At 38.3% G+C, this 17,388-nt stretch overlaps 1 protein-coding gene across 1 annotated transcript; it reads left to right on the forward strand.

Annotated features, from left to right (window-relative positions):
• Positions 1-7,162: 7,162 nt before the first annotated feature.
• Positions 7,163-8,608, forward strand: LOC115728965 (acyl-CoA--sterol O-acyltransferase 1-like). Its single transcript, XM_048285308.1, has 2 exons — positions 7,163-7,328; positions 7,365-8,608. Exon 2 carries the CDS (start codon positions 7,373-7,375, stop codon positions 8,501-8,503), a length of 1,131 nt encoding a protein of 376 aa, XP_048141265.1. The 5' UTR covers positions 7,163-7,328; positions 7,365-7,372; the 3' UTR covers positions 8,504-8,608.
• Positions 8,609-17,388: the final 8,780 nt, after the last annotated feature.

Genomic DNA, 17,388 nt, shown 5'->3' on the forward strand with positions numbered 1-17,388 from the left:
ATTTTATTTGAACCGGAGTTAATGGACTTAGAGCGGCAAGGTTTTGAGCTTAATTAAATTTGAGAATGAATTATATGCGCTTTCAGCTAATTCTGACGATCTATGTATGCATTGTCAAATAATTGTTTATTGGCTTTGGTAAGTCATTGAATGGTGTATTTCAATGGTTGTACAATTGACAGTTTAGCTTCAAAAATTCATTTTGGTACAAGACAAGATAAACAAGAAAGAGAAGGAATTTAACATTGTTGTATATATGTAAGGTCGCATCATTTCATTGATGGTTAGTCTCTTAGAGATAACAATGAATGCAACTAACTTTTTTTTTTTCAACTAAAATGAAACAAGATGAAACATTTACAATAAAAGATGAGAAGGACAAAAAGATATAACTGAAATGTTAATTATATAAGAAAAAAACGATACGAAAAATAGAGTAATTTGCAACAACAACAAAAATCCAACTAGCGCTCGTGAATTCCTAGAATGAATTATCTACTTTTGATAATATTTACTTTGATAATGCTACTAGTGTTTTCCATAAAATTAAGAACCCATCTTCTCTTATATAGTAGTATAAATGTCATCATTCGGTGTATATTTCTATGACCAATGTATATATGGTTGGTCGGTCTTCTTTTACTATTTTTCTCCCCAAATAGTAAACAATTAGCCATTGATATTGTAGGAAATAACAGCACTGTTTGACAAATAATTAGAATTCATGACTATATAGCACTTAGGAGCATGTATGCCATGCTTTTTGTACCGATGAGATAAATTTATATTAATGTCCATGAATTTGTCTCAATATTCCATAGAATCCAATCTGTTGACGAATGGTTCCATTGTAAGCACATGAAAATCTCAAATGTTACATCTTCGCCTCGCCACAAGCCACATGCAAATCTCAAACGTGACATCCACAACTCACCAAACAGTTAAAATAAAGAAAGAGAGACAAAACTGTTGAAAAATATGATCGAATAGGATGAAGAATAGAATTAGATTTTGAGACATGATAACACTCTATTTAAGGATTTATATGCCCCATAACGTTGCTAATGGTTTCCGACACATATCCGGCGGGATACAAAAAAGTCTTAATGAAAATAGCATATAGCAATTCTGATGATTTCTAGGATCTCTCTAAAGAAACAATTGGAAACAATGGTTATGTATCTTTTTTAGAAAATGAAAATTTTGAAAGTCGTAAAAAGAAAATAAACTGAATCGCTCAATATATAATAGTCGAAGAAATATAACTTTCCATGTTTCAAAAACTGTCATTTGAACACAACTATTCGTATTCAAAGAACATTTAGTTTATGACACACTTCTTTGTGTCTAAGGAACAATTAATTTGGGCACATTCGTATCCAAAGAACACATAGTTTATGACACACCTTTTCATTCCTAAGGAACAGTTAATTCGGATACAACTCTTCGTTGTCCGAAAAAATAGTTTATTCGGACACAACTTTCATTGTCTGAAAACTGTCTTGTCTAAAAAATTATAACTCTTGGATATAGATAATTAATTGAAATTCGAAGTAAATTTAATAAAGATAACTGCAACTCTTTTGTGAACAATCGCACCGTTTCATTAGGAATCAACAGTTTATTATTATATTTTGAAAAAAAAATGATTGTTAGTTAGTGTAAATAATTAACTAAAATTCGAAATAAATTTCATAAAGATAAGCGTAACTCGTATGTGAACAGTCGCACCGTTTCGTTAGAAATCAATAGTTTATTATTATTATAATTTTGACAATAAAAAAATAAAAATAAAATGATTGTCGATTAGTGCCGGTGCAAGCTTGCAAAGTGCTTGCCTAATAATCAAGCATCCACACATGGGTTGAAGTTTAGCCCACTTACCCATTTCTCTTCTTTTAAAATACTATAATAGCCTTCTAACTTATAAAGTGATTTATACTCATCCATCTCTCCAGTGTGAGATACAATAAAAGGCACTTTTGTTTGTTTTACTAACAAACTTCAACAAAAAGCACATATAAATCTCAAAATTTGGCTTTCATCTTATCGATTGTGGTTTTGTCAACCGGAAAAGCCTTGGCCAGGATATCAGTAGCGATATGGATCCGATCCGAAATCCTAGTGAGGAACAAGAGTTCCTCGAGGGTTCTCTCTGTTCAAGAAGGGGAACAAATTGCATTCCTGGACCCGACTTTCTGTTGGAAGTGAACGAGAGCTCCGTGCGGGGAAGACAAACACATCGCCCTTTTGAAGGGCCTTGATGAAGAGCTCATCGTCTATGGGTTTGACGTCGTGAAGCTGACAAGAAGGCTCCCTTCTAGGACAATGAAAATCTTGGTTTCTCGAGGGTGCGTGTGGGGGCAGGGTCACATCTTGGGGAGCAAGTTGAACCGACCGAATGAGAGACCAAGAGTGTTGAGTCGCGGGAACTTGTCCTACCGTGACCGGAATGAAGCCCATACCGAATGGATTGGTTATGCTGCTGGCCAAGTGAAGTCAGCTGAGGCAGAAATGGTGGGGCCGTGCACAAGCTTAGCATCCAAGCAAGGAAATCCATTCGCGCGAGCTACTGGGAATAAAGCAATACACAAACAATTACTGATCTTCATACCTTTTACACAAGCTATTCTGTTTCCTTGGACTGTGTATAAAAGAGGACGTGAAAAACAAAAAGAAATTGCAGAAATCAATTTAATTGGACTCAGGAAAATGATGCTCACTTGAGGATGTGAGATCTGCGACGAAGAAATCTTGTAACGGGCTCGGCTCGGCGCCCACCACAAGAGTACAGATGATGGCAAGTACACATGAGAAAACGATTTTCGTTTTCATTGTTTAGCTTGCTTTGCCAAATTAAACCTGTACAATCTGTGTTAGAAGAGACTAAGAACATGGGGCTACTTCGATGTTGAAATGATTGTTACACCTGAAAAACCAATTTGTAACATTTGGGACAGCACTCAGCGAGAGATGAATGAATTAAGCTCAAAGACTGATAGGGACTACTCTTGAACTTTCATCTTTGCCAAGGCTAGCATTTGACTTAAAGCCCCTTGGGAAAACTTGCCAAACACCTCAAATTTTTCCCAAGGAACTAACCCTTGAGAAAGCTTAAACCAAATGCAACCTAAAACTAAGCCGGCTCTCCAGGTCTAAAACCCTAAAGAGCTCAAGCTTTCTTATGTCACATATGGGACAACACATAATCCGGGGACGAAATTAGTTCAATTCTAATATGAAGTTTGATAACTTCACCTGGGAGATTATAGAGAGAGAATCCAAGTCCAATCCAATTAAGACAGCCTATTGGAGCTAACTTTACTACAAAGTTTAAAATAATGAGCTATGAGTTATCTACGATAAACGAACCCCTCAATCTTATAACATATTCCTAACGTGCGATTTCTTTCGTCTATGACGGCTTTTATACATGCACCTCTAGAAGTTTCAATTTTCAGGCAATAGAGGAAATTACAAGTTTTGGGACAGATATTGATGGCTTATGCTACCAATAATTAGACGATATAGCTGATATAATTTGTCTTTATCCTCATTAATTTGTAATTCACTAATAGTTGTGCGTGAAAACGGCCGCATTTACTGTGGCTCATTTCGATTTTTTGTTGTTCTAACATACGTAACAATATGGCTCGTATTTCGGTAAAAATGAGTTGTTTTCATAGAATTAGTTCATAAAAATCGGTTCCCTTTACCAAATTCTTTCATTTTATTCCTTCTAAAGTTCTCTCTATATGAGTATCTCCGTAATTTAATTTCATTTGTATCCAGTAATCTTTTTTCGTAGTTAATCAGACTATAGGCAAATCTTCTGTTTCATTAACTAGAAAAATGTACCCAATTTTATATCAGTATTTCGATGCTATCATCTAGTAAAGTTGAAATTGATCTTTTGTAATAGATGATTGAAAGTCTAATATGAGGAATTGGCTTACAAAATTTAACAAAAATGCATGATATAAGAGGATAACGAGTTATATTTTCGTGCTTTTGATGATGTAAAATTCCAGAAAGCACATTTTAATTTTACAGTAGATAGCGATAATATGATATCCTTTACTAAAAGAAGTTTCACATAAAATTCTAAATATCTCTACAATAACCATGGGACAATGCTACGGCATCGACTCGTTAGCTGTCTGCTGTGCATGGAGTGTCACAATGTTGATACATGGCATGTTCCTTGCGCGCTCCTTGTCCTCAAATCTTTATCGACTATTTTAACTCGCTTTAAACTTCACTTTCACCATGCATCCCAATGAAGGTACTAAATGCAAATGATATGCATTTTCTTGGATGTTATATCTAGTGATTAGTATTTTAACATGTATGATACCGAGGCCCGCTATACAATAACATAAACAATCCAAGAAAACTAATTAAAAACTTGTGTTGAATATTATTATAAAATTTAGACCTCAAATATAATATTAAATAAACAGTCTATTGTTGGACTGGAATAAATGATAATATATACCAAGAGGCACTCATTTGTATAACTATACAACAAAACATATTAAGGCACCCATCCGACCCGCTCCATTCCTCATGTTTACTGTGACCAGCAATGAGACCGCTACCAGTGGTTCAGGTCGGGCCAAAAACCAAACAAAAGGATGCATGACCGGGTCGGACCTTGTAGTGTTCTCCAACGGCTGCAGAGGTGGTCCTCTCTCCATCTATGAATGCAACGCATATCAAAGGCAAGGCTCTAGAGTTTTTCATCAATGCGCGGCTTCTTCCTGGGACGAACACCCTCGAATTAGGAGGACCCAAGGACTAAACTAGTGATTCTTCACCTGCAGTAGCTGTAATTGTCGTATCTGGCAATATCACCTAGAGGGGTGAATAGGTGATTCTGAATAATTTTGAAATTAATTCCAGAACTTAAACAAGTTAGAACAGAATCTGAATATATTCAGTAGCAGTTTCAGAACGAGACGTGCAATGATCTACAGACAATAAAGAGAGTCTAGAGTAAGAGAGAATTGCATACGAAATTTATAGTAGTTTGACTTAGATAAGGTTACGTCTATTCTCTCACGCTAACAGCCGATTGATTGGATTTCATTAGATGAATCGTTGAAAGGTTACAAGTGATATCACATAATTCACCCTTACATAACCTCTCAAAGAATAAGTATTTCGCTCTCAAGAACAAGTATATAAATCTAAATAACTCAAGCACTTTGGAATTTGTAAGTTATGTATCTCTCTCTCGTCGGTCACCATAGATCTCCCTTTTATACTCCTTCACCTCCAAACTAGCTGCCGAATGGGTCTTCAAAGGTCGCTCTTCAATCGATGATTGGACGCCATCAATCTTGATTGAACGAGATTGCATCTAGGAAAATTTGATGGCCGTTAGAGTAGAGTCTAAACCCTTCAGACTCGATCACCCATACAAATAAATCCTTAGTTTCCATAAGTAGAATTCATTCAAATATGAAAGCTTTCTTGTTCCATGGAAAGTAATATCCAATAGAATATATTCTCCCATTATGTTTGAGAAAATCTTGTCAATCAAATATTACAGATTTCCATAACTAACACGGTCGAACCGGAAACCCGCCAAACGTGGGTCTTCAGAATTTGGATAGAAGGTATTGCAGAATCTGAATATAATTCAGAAGCGGTCTTCAGAAATAGAAGAAACACTTTAAATTTGATCAGACTAGGACAATGACTTTGAGCTTTAATAAATTCCTTGCTGATGTGTCACATGAGTCTTCTCAAGATTGAGTCTTCGGAGGCGATACCTCACTCCATCTAATTAGTAAGATTCCACTCACTCAAAAACAAATATGTGACGACTTCGTCTTGAGGTTGAACATCAGATTTGGAATAATATAAACTTTTATTCACGTGTCATACCTACAAAGTATTTCAAAGCATTAACTAGATTCTTTCTTAAGAAGGATGGTTTTGTTATAATCAAGATATTCAGAGGAAGGTTTTCTCAACAGTAATGGCAGCAGATGTTTCGCAGAAGGTAGAGTCGGAGAACATGGAAGACATTCTTCACATTCAAAAGTCGCGTCCGCGAGAAGGGAATTCAAATTGCGTATTTGTTAAGGAGCTTCAAGAACTGTACAACAAGTCGATCAACTTTCTCCATTCGGATATCTAGTCATCGAGGAGAGTCTTGACATTGGCCTTCTACACCTAAAAACTGGCTTTTCTGAATCACTGCTTGACACTCCCAAGCCCCAACACAGTTGCATGTATGTTCGTCAACAAGATCAATCTGTAAGGAATAAAAACTTGGTTATTAGCGCCCACCATGGATGATTAGTGCTCGCTTTTGTGTTCCGCAAACTTTATCGATTAGTGAAAAGAAATCCCTTTTTGTTATCCTCTCACCAAAGATTCCCTTGTTTTATTTTTATTTTTTTTAACAATTTCCTTTCTGCTTCTATTTGATCTCCAGTTTGTTGATGATGACAACAAGTATTACCTGAAGATCAACTACACATTTGACATCCGAAAAGACGGGAATCCAACTGTCCCCACTATCAAAGACGTCCCTAATCTTGCTTGTTTCCGAGGTTGATATGCTTGATGTATTCCCGTTGCTGTGAAACTTATCTTCAGTTTCGTCGTGGATGGTCATCTAGACAGTTCAAGAACAGATATTTGTGCGAAGTTATGACGAAAACAAGTCTGAAGAAAGAAGCTTGTGTTCCTTAATTAGTATTTTGGTAAGTGGGGAATTTGAGCGTATTCTCAGTCCCTTGGTCTTAATAAGTACTATGATCGTTGTCATCCAAGCAAATGAGCATTTTAATTTGTTCCTTAGTTTCTGATAGAGAGAGCATATAAGCAATGTTATTATTCTTCTGAAGACTATCAAAGGAAAGGAAAAACATTTCGTTAGTCTGACAATTCTCCTGTGTCCTTGGCCGCACAATAAGGGCAACCGCACATGGCATGCTTGAGTTGAGGTTCCCATGATTCAACAGTAAAAATAAAATAAATTTTTTTTCCCAGTTCATCTTATGCAAAGCTAAGAACGAGGCAATAAGTTGAATAAAGTACAGAAGCCATTACTAAAGTGAACATGCCGTGAGATTCCTCAATAAAATAAGAAGGTACAGCTTGGCACGCTAAGACAATAAACAGAAAATAAAAAGCAGGCAAGCAGCTTCCTAGGGTTTTGCTTATTGAAGACGCAACTGGCCTTCTCTGGTCAACCTTTTGATTGTCAAAATTGCGCAAAACCTCTGTTGCTGTCGGCTGTCCAGTGAAAAGATCGAAGGAGAGAGTAGCAGAAAATTTAAGGAACAGGGAAGGCAGAGAGAGAGAGAGAGAGAGAGAGAGAGAGAGAGAGAGAGAGGGAGTGGGGGAGAAAATGGAAGGAGAGATCTACAACTTCTCCAAGTTATGCATCACAGCTTTGATGTCTATGTGCTACTGCTACATAGTTGGCAGGACCATCCCAAAAGGTACTCAAAGACTCTTAGCGATGCTACCCGTCGTGGCTCTGTTTCTTTATCTTCCTCTTAATCTCTCCACAGTGAATCTTAGCGGCCAAACTGGCTTCATCCTTTCCTGGCTTGGCAACTCCAAACTCCTCCTCTTTGCCTTCGGCAAAGGGCCTCTATCTTCAGATCCATCCATCTCTCTTCCATGCTTCTTGGCCATTGCTTGCTTACCCATCAAGATCCAACAGACCCCACTTCGAGAATCACCGCAGAGGACAGACAGCACCGAAGATCAGACAAACCCACCTCACAAAGGCCATCGTAAAATAAAACCACTTCCTCAAAATCCTGAAAACACTAGACAGAAAGCTATCTTGTCCCTGAACTATCCCACAAAAGCTTTGCTTTTTCTGATGCTATTACATTTATACGATTATGGCGACCACTTCCATCCGAACGTGATCTTGTTCCTCTATTGCTGCCACATATACCTTGCGCTTGAGCTGATCTTAGCCTCCATACAAGCCGCAGCTCGAGTAGGCTTTGGGATGGAACTGGAGCCGCAGTTCCATGAGCCGTACCTGTCGTCTTCCCTTCAGGACTTCTGGGGGAAGCGGTGGAACCTCATGGTCACCAACATCCTGCGATCGACCGTCTACAAACCGGTCCACAGTGCTGCGTCAGCGGTTGTTGGGCCCAAGTGGGCTGCACTGCCGGCAGTGATGGCCGCTTTCCTGGTGTCGGGGCTCATGCACGAGCTGATATTCTTCTACATGGGGTGCGTGAAGCCCACTTGGGAGGTCACGTGGTTTTTTGTGTTCCACGGGGCATGTTTGGTGGTCGAGGTGGTGGTGAAAAGGAAGTATGGCGCGAAGTGGCGGTTGCCGAGGGCCTTGGCCGGTCCAATGATCGTGACATTTGTAATGGTGACCGCATCTTGGCTGTTTCTTCCACCGCTGCTGAGGGATGGTGTGGACAAGAAGGGGTTGGAAGAGTACGCAGCTGCAGGCGCGTTCATTAAGGACGTCAGTCGAGTTGTGATGTCTCGGATTTCATAGAATACGTCGATTGAATATCTCATGATGATTCTAACAAATCAGAGAGTTGGGAATAGGTCTCTCTTGTTTCTTCATGTGAATGCCGGCATCGGATTTCCATTTTTCGCTTTGGTATTCCTATTGCTGATTCATGCAATACAAGATGATCTTTATCATTCTCTTCTTCTTTTCGTCATTCTCCACCGGCTGTAGATCTCGACGATTTCAAAAGTTTCTATTTTTATGTATTTTGCTTCTGCCAGAAGCCCAGTACTTGCTATTGATCAGACGACAGTCCGTCTCGTCTACAAGTACATTATGGTCCTTTTGCTTGAGCCGATCTTCGTTTCAAACGAATTTGGCCTTCGGCCCCTTCTGCTTCCAACCACCTTCTCAAATTTCTTCTTCTTCTTGTTGGAGCCGTGCTGCTTGAGGTCGCCATCATGGCCGCGAGCAACGACGGCTCGCTCGGTGCCGGCGGCCATGGAAGAGCTGGCCAAGACGAAGCTTGAAGGTGCCGATGGCCGTGGAAGACAGATGATGGTGAGAAACGAGGTGAAGGAGGAAGAAAGAGAAACAAAAAATTATTTTTTGGCCTTTTTCAACTCAGCGGACATACATCAACATATTATTAAACATGGATAAAAAACGCGCATCACGTCAGCAATTGACGTGAAACATATTCTCTATTTTCACATATCAAAAGTCAGATGATGATCGTTAGTGAAATTTTTAGGTCTGTTCCCTTTTTTTTTAATAAATCAAAACTGGGTCTGTTCCTTAAAAATAACAATATAAATCCAATTTTAACTCTAATCCAAAATCTGCTTCGAGTTTTTCTTTTGTCTGAACTTTCGCTCGAGTACCAAATCTACTCTGTATTCAAAAGTCGCCACTAGTTTCTTCAAAATTATCGACGTCATGTGATGTTTATATGCCATAGGAATGTGAGAGGTATCGATGAAGACACGGGTTTTGATAATGAACCTATATCTGACCTTAACTTTGATAACTTTAAAGAAACTGGTGTCACTTTTTTTATGCGGAAGCAAATTTAGGACTATAGTGAAAGTTTGTGTTTTTCTTGACAAAAAAAAAATTCAGGATCTTATTTAGACTAGACCTAAAATTTATGTTTTTTTAAGGGAATCAAGCCAAGAAATTCCCTTGAGAGACCAACGAAATGAGATATCGTGCTTTACAGCGAACTTGACAAAAACATCTACTAATCTTGCGGGGCTTTGGGAATAAATTCTTTGTAAGACGATAGCTATGATGATTCTAGGGGCTGGCAAAATGTGGCTCAAACTTAGGGAGCCAAGTTTGGTATGAGTAACTCGTTTATTTTATTTTTTCATTAGTGACCCATATTTTAACCCAAGTTTAGTGAGCCAAATTTGATATGAGCAACTCAAATTTAGTGAGCCAAGTCAAATTAGGGTCGCTTCATTTTGCTTGGAGTTCGTTGTCGTTTACTTCTTCTTCTTTGCCGAGGGCTTCAGGGCGGTCAGGAGTGATGACGGCAACATAGTTGGAGCGAACGGAGCCCTTGACGAAGTTTTCGCCGGCGGAAGCCGTGATTGCGAAGCTCCTATCAGGAACGAGGGCTTAATTTCGGGAGAGAGGATATGAAGGAATTACCGAGATGCTTGAATGTGATTGATCGGATAGTTACGGAGTAATGGACATGCTGCGATTAAGCTTATCATGCTGGTTTGAACAAACTTGATGGTGATTTTATCATCGCTGTCGTCTTCCCCGTCCAGTGGAAGCACAGAGAGTCGTCGTCAACAAGGGAAGAGAGAGAGAAATTTCTATGGTTGGACAAAATTGCCCTTAAGGTGTGGTCTTCACTTCTCTGAAATTACGTAAAACAACCGAGTGGGATCAAGGGGCAATGAAGAGAAATCGACCGTTGTTTAATGAAATTTGATATTAAATAAAACTCTATTATTAGACGTTGATAAAGGAACGTTTAAATAAACTAATTCTCTAATATTTCAATTTATATGTTCTTTACGTTCTTTATTTTATTTACTAATATTTTATTTTTTAATTTAATGTGAAGTTTTTATCCAAGTAAATATACACGTGAAGAGCTTAAAGTTGGTTAAATGGGTGGATATGGGTTCTTCTGAGTCAATTATTAATGTGTTTTGATAATATGTGGTCGGATCGGTTATAAGTCATTGAATTTATATTGTATGAAAATGGGTCAGTACATATTGAATTGATTATTATAGGTTGGACCATTTTCAACCCGACCCAAACTCGATCCAACCGAAACATTTGACGGACCAAGCTGGTACAAAAATTGCAATAGAGGAATCAAGTCCTTGAAGCGTAATAGATATGACAAGGACAGGTAGAATGCTTTATGTTAAATCCTACATGTCGACCGGTTAATCTCAACGGTAATTGTTGTCACGTCAAATTTTGATTTAAAAAAGTCAAAGTTGGGCCTAAAAAGTCAAACTGTCAAATTCAACTCCCAAAAGTCAAGGTCGACCAAAATGTCCACAATTGATGAGGGTCACCAAGTTGCCCTCTCATTCCAAAGTCAAAACTTACCGTCACAACTTGCCAGGCCTAGTTCAAGGTGATTCTTGTTTGGATCATCGCCAATTTGTCCTTAGCTTTGGCATTTACGGATAATTTTGCAAACGCTGAAGTGGTGATTTTGGTGTTTGGATTGTCCTTGATTTGTGATTTGTGTTGTAAATTTGATGTCTGCTCAATTTCATTTGTGGAGCTTTCCTTTGTGTTTTCCACTTTTCTAGGGCTTCGCTCAACCCAAACTGAACAGGCCCAAAATGTTTGGATCGGGCTAATTTTATACTAAAAGCACATCCAGCCAACCGGCACATTGGAGAAAGTGGAGTTTGAAGCTTCAGTATTTTTGGAATGCTAAAAGCTCAATCAATGAAAATCAGTCAATTGTTTATTTTGTCATCAAAATCTTATTGAAATTTCAATTTTATCCCTTTTAAAAAATTAAAACCCTATATCTATTGTTCATCTTCTTGAGCAAGGGTATCGGTGAGGGTCTGGCAAAAGGCCGACAAGGTCGTGAGATGCTTGGGGTCGCATGACCACGGGCGGCCTTGCCGACTACCTAAGCCCTTCGCCAGATGGTTTGATTTTTTGTAATAAAAAATTTATAGCCAAGGCCCTTGCAATTTTCTTTTTTGCCACACCCTACCTTCCTCAAAGTTATTTTACAACGAATTTTTTTACCGAACTCAATTTGCGTTTCTTCAAAGCCCATTAGGCTAAGGGTCTTTACATTTCTCCAAAGCTCATTTCCAAAATCGAACTAAACGCAACCTAAGTGGGCTTCGAAAAGAGAGAGACCCGAGTTTGCACCGCGATTTACTACGTGTCATCATGTGGTTGGCCCTTCTACACTTAATTATGAGGTATATGTATAGTATTTCTTTTTCTTTTTTCTTTTTACCAAGACAGAAGTAAGAGATAGCCCACCTGGCACTGAGGCCCAGTGCATATCCTAGAGGCACTGGCATGTATCATGGCATCTCCATATTAGCCTTTTTTTTGTTTTATTATTTTCCTGGCGGCGTAGGGAGCCTCCAATTTTTTTGGAAAATTTTCAGAAAAAAGACCCAAAATGCCATTATTTTCTCAAATAGAAGTCTCGTAGCGACCTAAAAAAATCGATTTTTTTAAGCTAATGGATTATTGGATTAATTATTCTACTAACCTAATACAACTCTCTCAAGTCTTACCAAATTGCAACTTTGGTTTCCTTAGATGAATTAAGATTTGGAGCCACCACTAATAATTTTTTATAGGTTGATTGGAAATCTAAATAAAATAGCGGGAGAAACTATTTTATTTCTACGAACTAGAACTTCTAAGTTTGGGGACTTGATTACACTAGTTAAATAAAATTAATGCTCTTTCGATTATTAAATCTTATGAAATTCCTAAGTTTGGCAACTTGATTGAATTCATTTTAAAGCTCAAGAGATGAAGTGATTTGGGGGTTTTCGCTTTTTGGATAAAAACAAAAATGAATAAACAAACGAGTGTGATGACATGAATAGATGACTAAATAAAGGGATGTAATGCAAGATACACAAAATTAAAAGTCAAATTACCCTATATGCAAGGATTAATTAATTAAATTAAAGCATGCAAAATGACTTATTATATGACCTATTCTAATGACATGAATAATATGAACGTCAAGTGGACAACTTTGGGACCAATTAAGCTAATATGCATGTGAAAACTATATCTAATCTAAGTAACATGCGATTTTAACTATATGACCTTATCATGCAAATTAATTAACCTAGGGTGAATAAAGCTAGACATGATTTCTACATGATGCGCGAATGACATGGCATAATGACAAAGTGAATATGACATGATGACGTGGTAAGTTATGATATGTAATTATGCAAACATGTGGTATTCGAAAATATGACATGCAAAAATGCGACATCGTAGAATGAATATGTAAACATGAGAATGACTATGACGTGTTGAAACATGACATAAAAATGTAAGACAAGGAAATATGCAAATAAATATGATATGCATGATATGAATTTGCGCCTAGCCTATATGAAATGCAACATGTGATATGCATGATGTAGATTTTCAAAAAACAATATTACATCATGATGTTCAGATGATATCTTTTCTAAAAAAATGATAGGCAAAAGATATGATACACATAGGATATGCAAGATATGCATAGATGATAGGAGATAAAAACATGACATGAAATGTGAATATGCATGAGATATGGAAAATATGCACAAGATAATGCAAAACACACGAGATATGCAATGAGATAATGCATGGATGACATTAGTTGAGTTCATGCTCTTTCTTTTTGAATTTTTTGTTTGGGCCATATAAGATGTGCATTCAGATTTCATTATCTTGACTTTTATTCCCAATTTTCCAATGAAATGAGGTTTTCTAAGAAACTTTACCTTCCTAAACTTTTAATTAGATAGGGTTTCTAAGAAACCTTAACTTGCTAAATGTTTTTAGGAGTTTTCAATATATGGAAAATCAAATCAAGATAATATCATCCTTACCAAAAAAAAAAAAATCAAGATAATATCAATCAACAAAATTCCAATCAGGATAAGAAAAAGCCCTAAACAAGATCATGACTATCCATCCCTTTTCAATTTTTTCGAAAATTAAGATACCAAAATCTAAAATCGGCTTATAAAGATAGCAAATCGGATCTAAATGGCAATCGATCGAATTGGCTAACTTTCATTTTTACTAAGTTGGAGGATCGTACTCGAATAGCGACGGGTAGGATATGTCCAACTTAACATTAACGTTGCCGATTAGTAAAGCAATTTTCCTAATTTAGATTTAGGTTTTTTTATTCGAAAAAGATATGTTCAGGATATGAGATATATTCAAATCAAGCAACAATATCAACAAATCAATTTTTGATAAAATAACTAATCTAATTTGTGATGTCGTGCCGATATGGTTTCCGAACATAAACCGACGAATCGGGATCACTTACCGATGGACAGCTTGACGGAGGACTCCTTACGTCCCGCAATAGGTTACTACGGATTAAGATGGCTCGACCGGGGGTGCTTCATGATGGCTTACGGCAGATGGATCGACCAGGTAGTGAAAGCATGGCTGACTTCGTCGTTGGATTTGTCTAATGTTTGCTCGTGGTATTGTATGATGACGAAAGCTCAAGGAACATCGAGAATTAGCAATAAACAGTAGTATGGACCCAAACTCATATGCAATCAAATCAAGGAAAGTCGGATCATCATACTTTTATTATCGGGGACATTAATTTGCGCAATTCATAGTATGATATGACATGGAGTGGACCCTAAGGTCAAGCACCAACAGATTGTACCTAAGTTGACTACGATTAACCCAATCCAACCGACATGAGCAAATTACAATATAAAATTATTCTATTACGTAGAACAAGCGATCGAATGATAAATAGACAAAATAATAAAATAAATTGGACACCAGATGAACATGGTTCGATCGTAAAGATCTACGTCCACGGGAAGAGCAACAACGAATTTCACTAAAGATTAAGCGATAAACGGATATTACATTCCACATTCGAATTACTCAAACACTCTCGGTGTTTTTCAAGTCCCAATTACATCAAATAACCCACAAGTGCTTCGCCCCCGATTTCTTGTGAAATAATCTCTCAATCTCACAAAGTAATTACACAAATCTAACCTCAAGATTTAATCGGTTTTGATACTTGAATTATTGATGTAATTCTGCAAATAAAATCTACAAAGAAAACCCTTGACAAGCACTCGACGAACAGATAGGGCTTCAATCAATACATGTATTGCACGCCTTCCACAATGGCCAAGACCCGCAGCTATATATATTTTGCCCAAAAGGATAATGAGACCGACTTCCACTTGGATAGGAAATTCATGGGATACGGTCAACCAATTGTAGCTTGGACTTTTACCTTGTTGATCGGGATAATGGATATTTGAATTTTAATCTCCTTTTCTATTTCTTTTTTTCTGCCTTTACCGACTTCAATAGCAAAGAGTATATTTCTTTCCTAAATACTTTGAATATCCACATCAATTAAAATTCATCTTAGATCAAGTTTCATTCGCAGGCTTAAACTCGAGACATATTCTAATACATTCAAACCGAATGCCAAGTTCATGATTTTCCCTTTGCTACGCTTACACCCAACAAATCAACATAGAACATTTCAAAACCAGTCCCGACCGCAATATTAGCAATTGAAAGGAACACACATCAATGTACCATCACCGATGAATTTCAAAACAGCAAGGAGGTGTTGTTGGTAGACTCGCCTGGACCTCCCGATTAACAACTGTGGAGACAACGGTAGCTATAAGTAAGTGTTGACACCTAAAATTACCCGAGGAGTCAAAACCAGTCTCAACCGCAATATTAGCAATTGAAAGGAACGCACATCGATGTACCATCACCGATGAATTTCAAAACAACAAGGAGGTGTTGTTGGTAGACTCGCCTAGACCTCCCGATTCACAACCGTGGAGACAATAGTAGCTAAAGGTAAGTGTTGACACCTAAAATTACCCGAGGAGTCATGTGACAGGTATGTGGAGAAGTTGTGATCGGCTACGGTTGAGAGCACCGAAATCAGAGTCTGATTGATCGTGAGGACGCCACGTGTCAAGGATGGGTCTCAATGAAAGACAGACAAGCGAAAGAGACGACGATTAAAGCGGTTGCAGAAAATGGGCGGCAATCCTCAAAAGTATAGAGGGAATGGTGTGTAAAACAAGAAACTATCGATGATATACCATCGAAGGATAGGAGAACGTGCTGAAACCGGAGCGGGATGTGGAAAGCCAGAAATGGTAACCGATCGACAATTGCTAAAACACCTCTATAAAGACTATGAGTCACCCAACAAGGACCCCCCACAAATCAACACAACAAGTATTTTATCTTTCATTTCAATACTCGGTTTAGCCTAGCTATAGTTCAAATTCCTGTCGTAAATTCAATTACGGCAAGTTTCTTATCCCGGGTTGGTGTCATTGATTAGATTCCGACATCCATCTACCGTCCAGTGTTGCCAATTAAATTCCGGCATTGTGTCCTACCTTGTCTAGTGCCTTCGATTACATTTCAACATTGTGTCTGTTAAGATGCACGTGTGAGTTGTGTTAGAGAAGTCCCACATCGGATAATTGATGTAGTGTGGAGCGGTTAATATATCTTAGTTGACCCATAACTCAATGACTTAACCTTTTGAGTGAAGGTGGGTCCAGTTAAATATATTGACAGGCTCGGACTTGGGCTCTCTATTGATAATCTCCTCGGGTAAATGTATCAAACTTCTGCTGCGCACTCCTAACTAATGGTATTATAGCCGATGGTTGATTGGTAGCTCACTCCCAATATGTATCGATGCTTGGTGAATATCTCAAGAAAGAAATCGGGTGGCCAACGCGGTTTTCGGGCCGGTTGGCATTGCGGTGTAGCAATGCCCGCCCAATGGGCGTTGATGGAGATTCAAGTTGAGATAAGTTGGTGTGGAAGTGGTGTAACGATGCGAGCCCAATGGGCGTTGATGGAGATTCAAGTTGAGATAAGTTGGTGCAGAAGTGGTGTAACGATGTGGGCCCGATGAGCGTTGATAGAGATTCAAGTTGAGATAAACCGGTGCGGAAAGATACTTGGATTAAAGAGGTGCAAACCCAATACTTAAGCTCACATGTAAATGGGAGATTGTTAGGATGTACGTGTGAGTTATGATAGAGATGTCTCACATCGGATAATTGATGTGACGTAGTTGACCCGTAACTCATTGACCCATAACTCATTGGCTTAAGCTTTTGAGTGAAATTGGGTCAAACTAGATATGTTGACGGGCTCGGACTTGGGCTCCCTTTTGGTGATCTCACAACAGTATCCACATATCATAGGATTAATATATCTTTTGCATTCGACACTTTCTATACAAAACCGATCAAGAACTCTTTATTAGAAAACGAACTGCTTACATTCGATAAAAGATTTGCGTCAAAGGTAAGGTAAAAATTGTGGACTGGTTTGAAGGTGCTCGGACATGGCATGCTGGTGGCGCGCGACCAGCTTCCCCGTCGAAGGACTCGGTAGCTCGGTGATGCGGCTGTACCCGTGGTCGTCCAGCATCGAGACGCGAGGGGCAGGCGGCTGGTTTGGTACGGTAGAGGACCTGCAGGGACCGCTCCCGTGGACAACTTGCAGGGCATTGTTTTTTTTTTTTACGTGTCTGTCATGAACATTCTGATGAAGATACTTTGACTAGTAATAGGAGATCAACGCAAAGATATCATTGCACCAGAAGAATAACTCCCCTGAACTTTGACTTCTCCAATCCTGAGGACTCGTGTGTC

Source organism: Rhodamnia argentea, chromosome 9 (genome assembly GCF_020921035.1).
Source record: "Rhodamnia argentea isolate NSW1041297 chromosome 9, ASM2092103v1, whole genome shotgun sequence".
In the NCBI taxonomy this organism is placed as follows: Eukaryota; Viridiplantae; Streptophyta; class Magnoliopsida; order Myrtales; family Myrtaceae; genus Rhodamnia; species Rhodamnia argentea.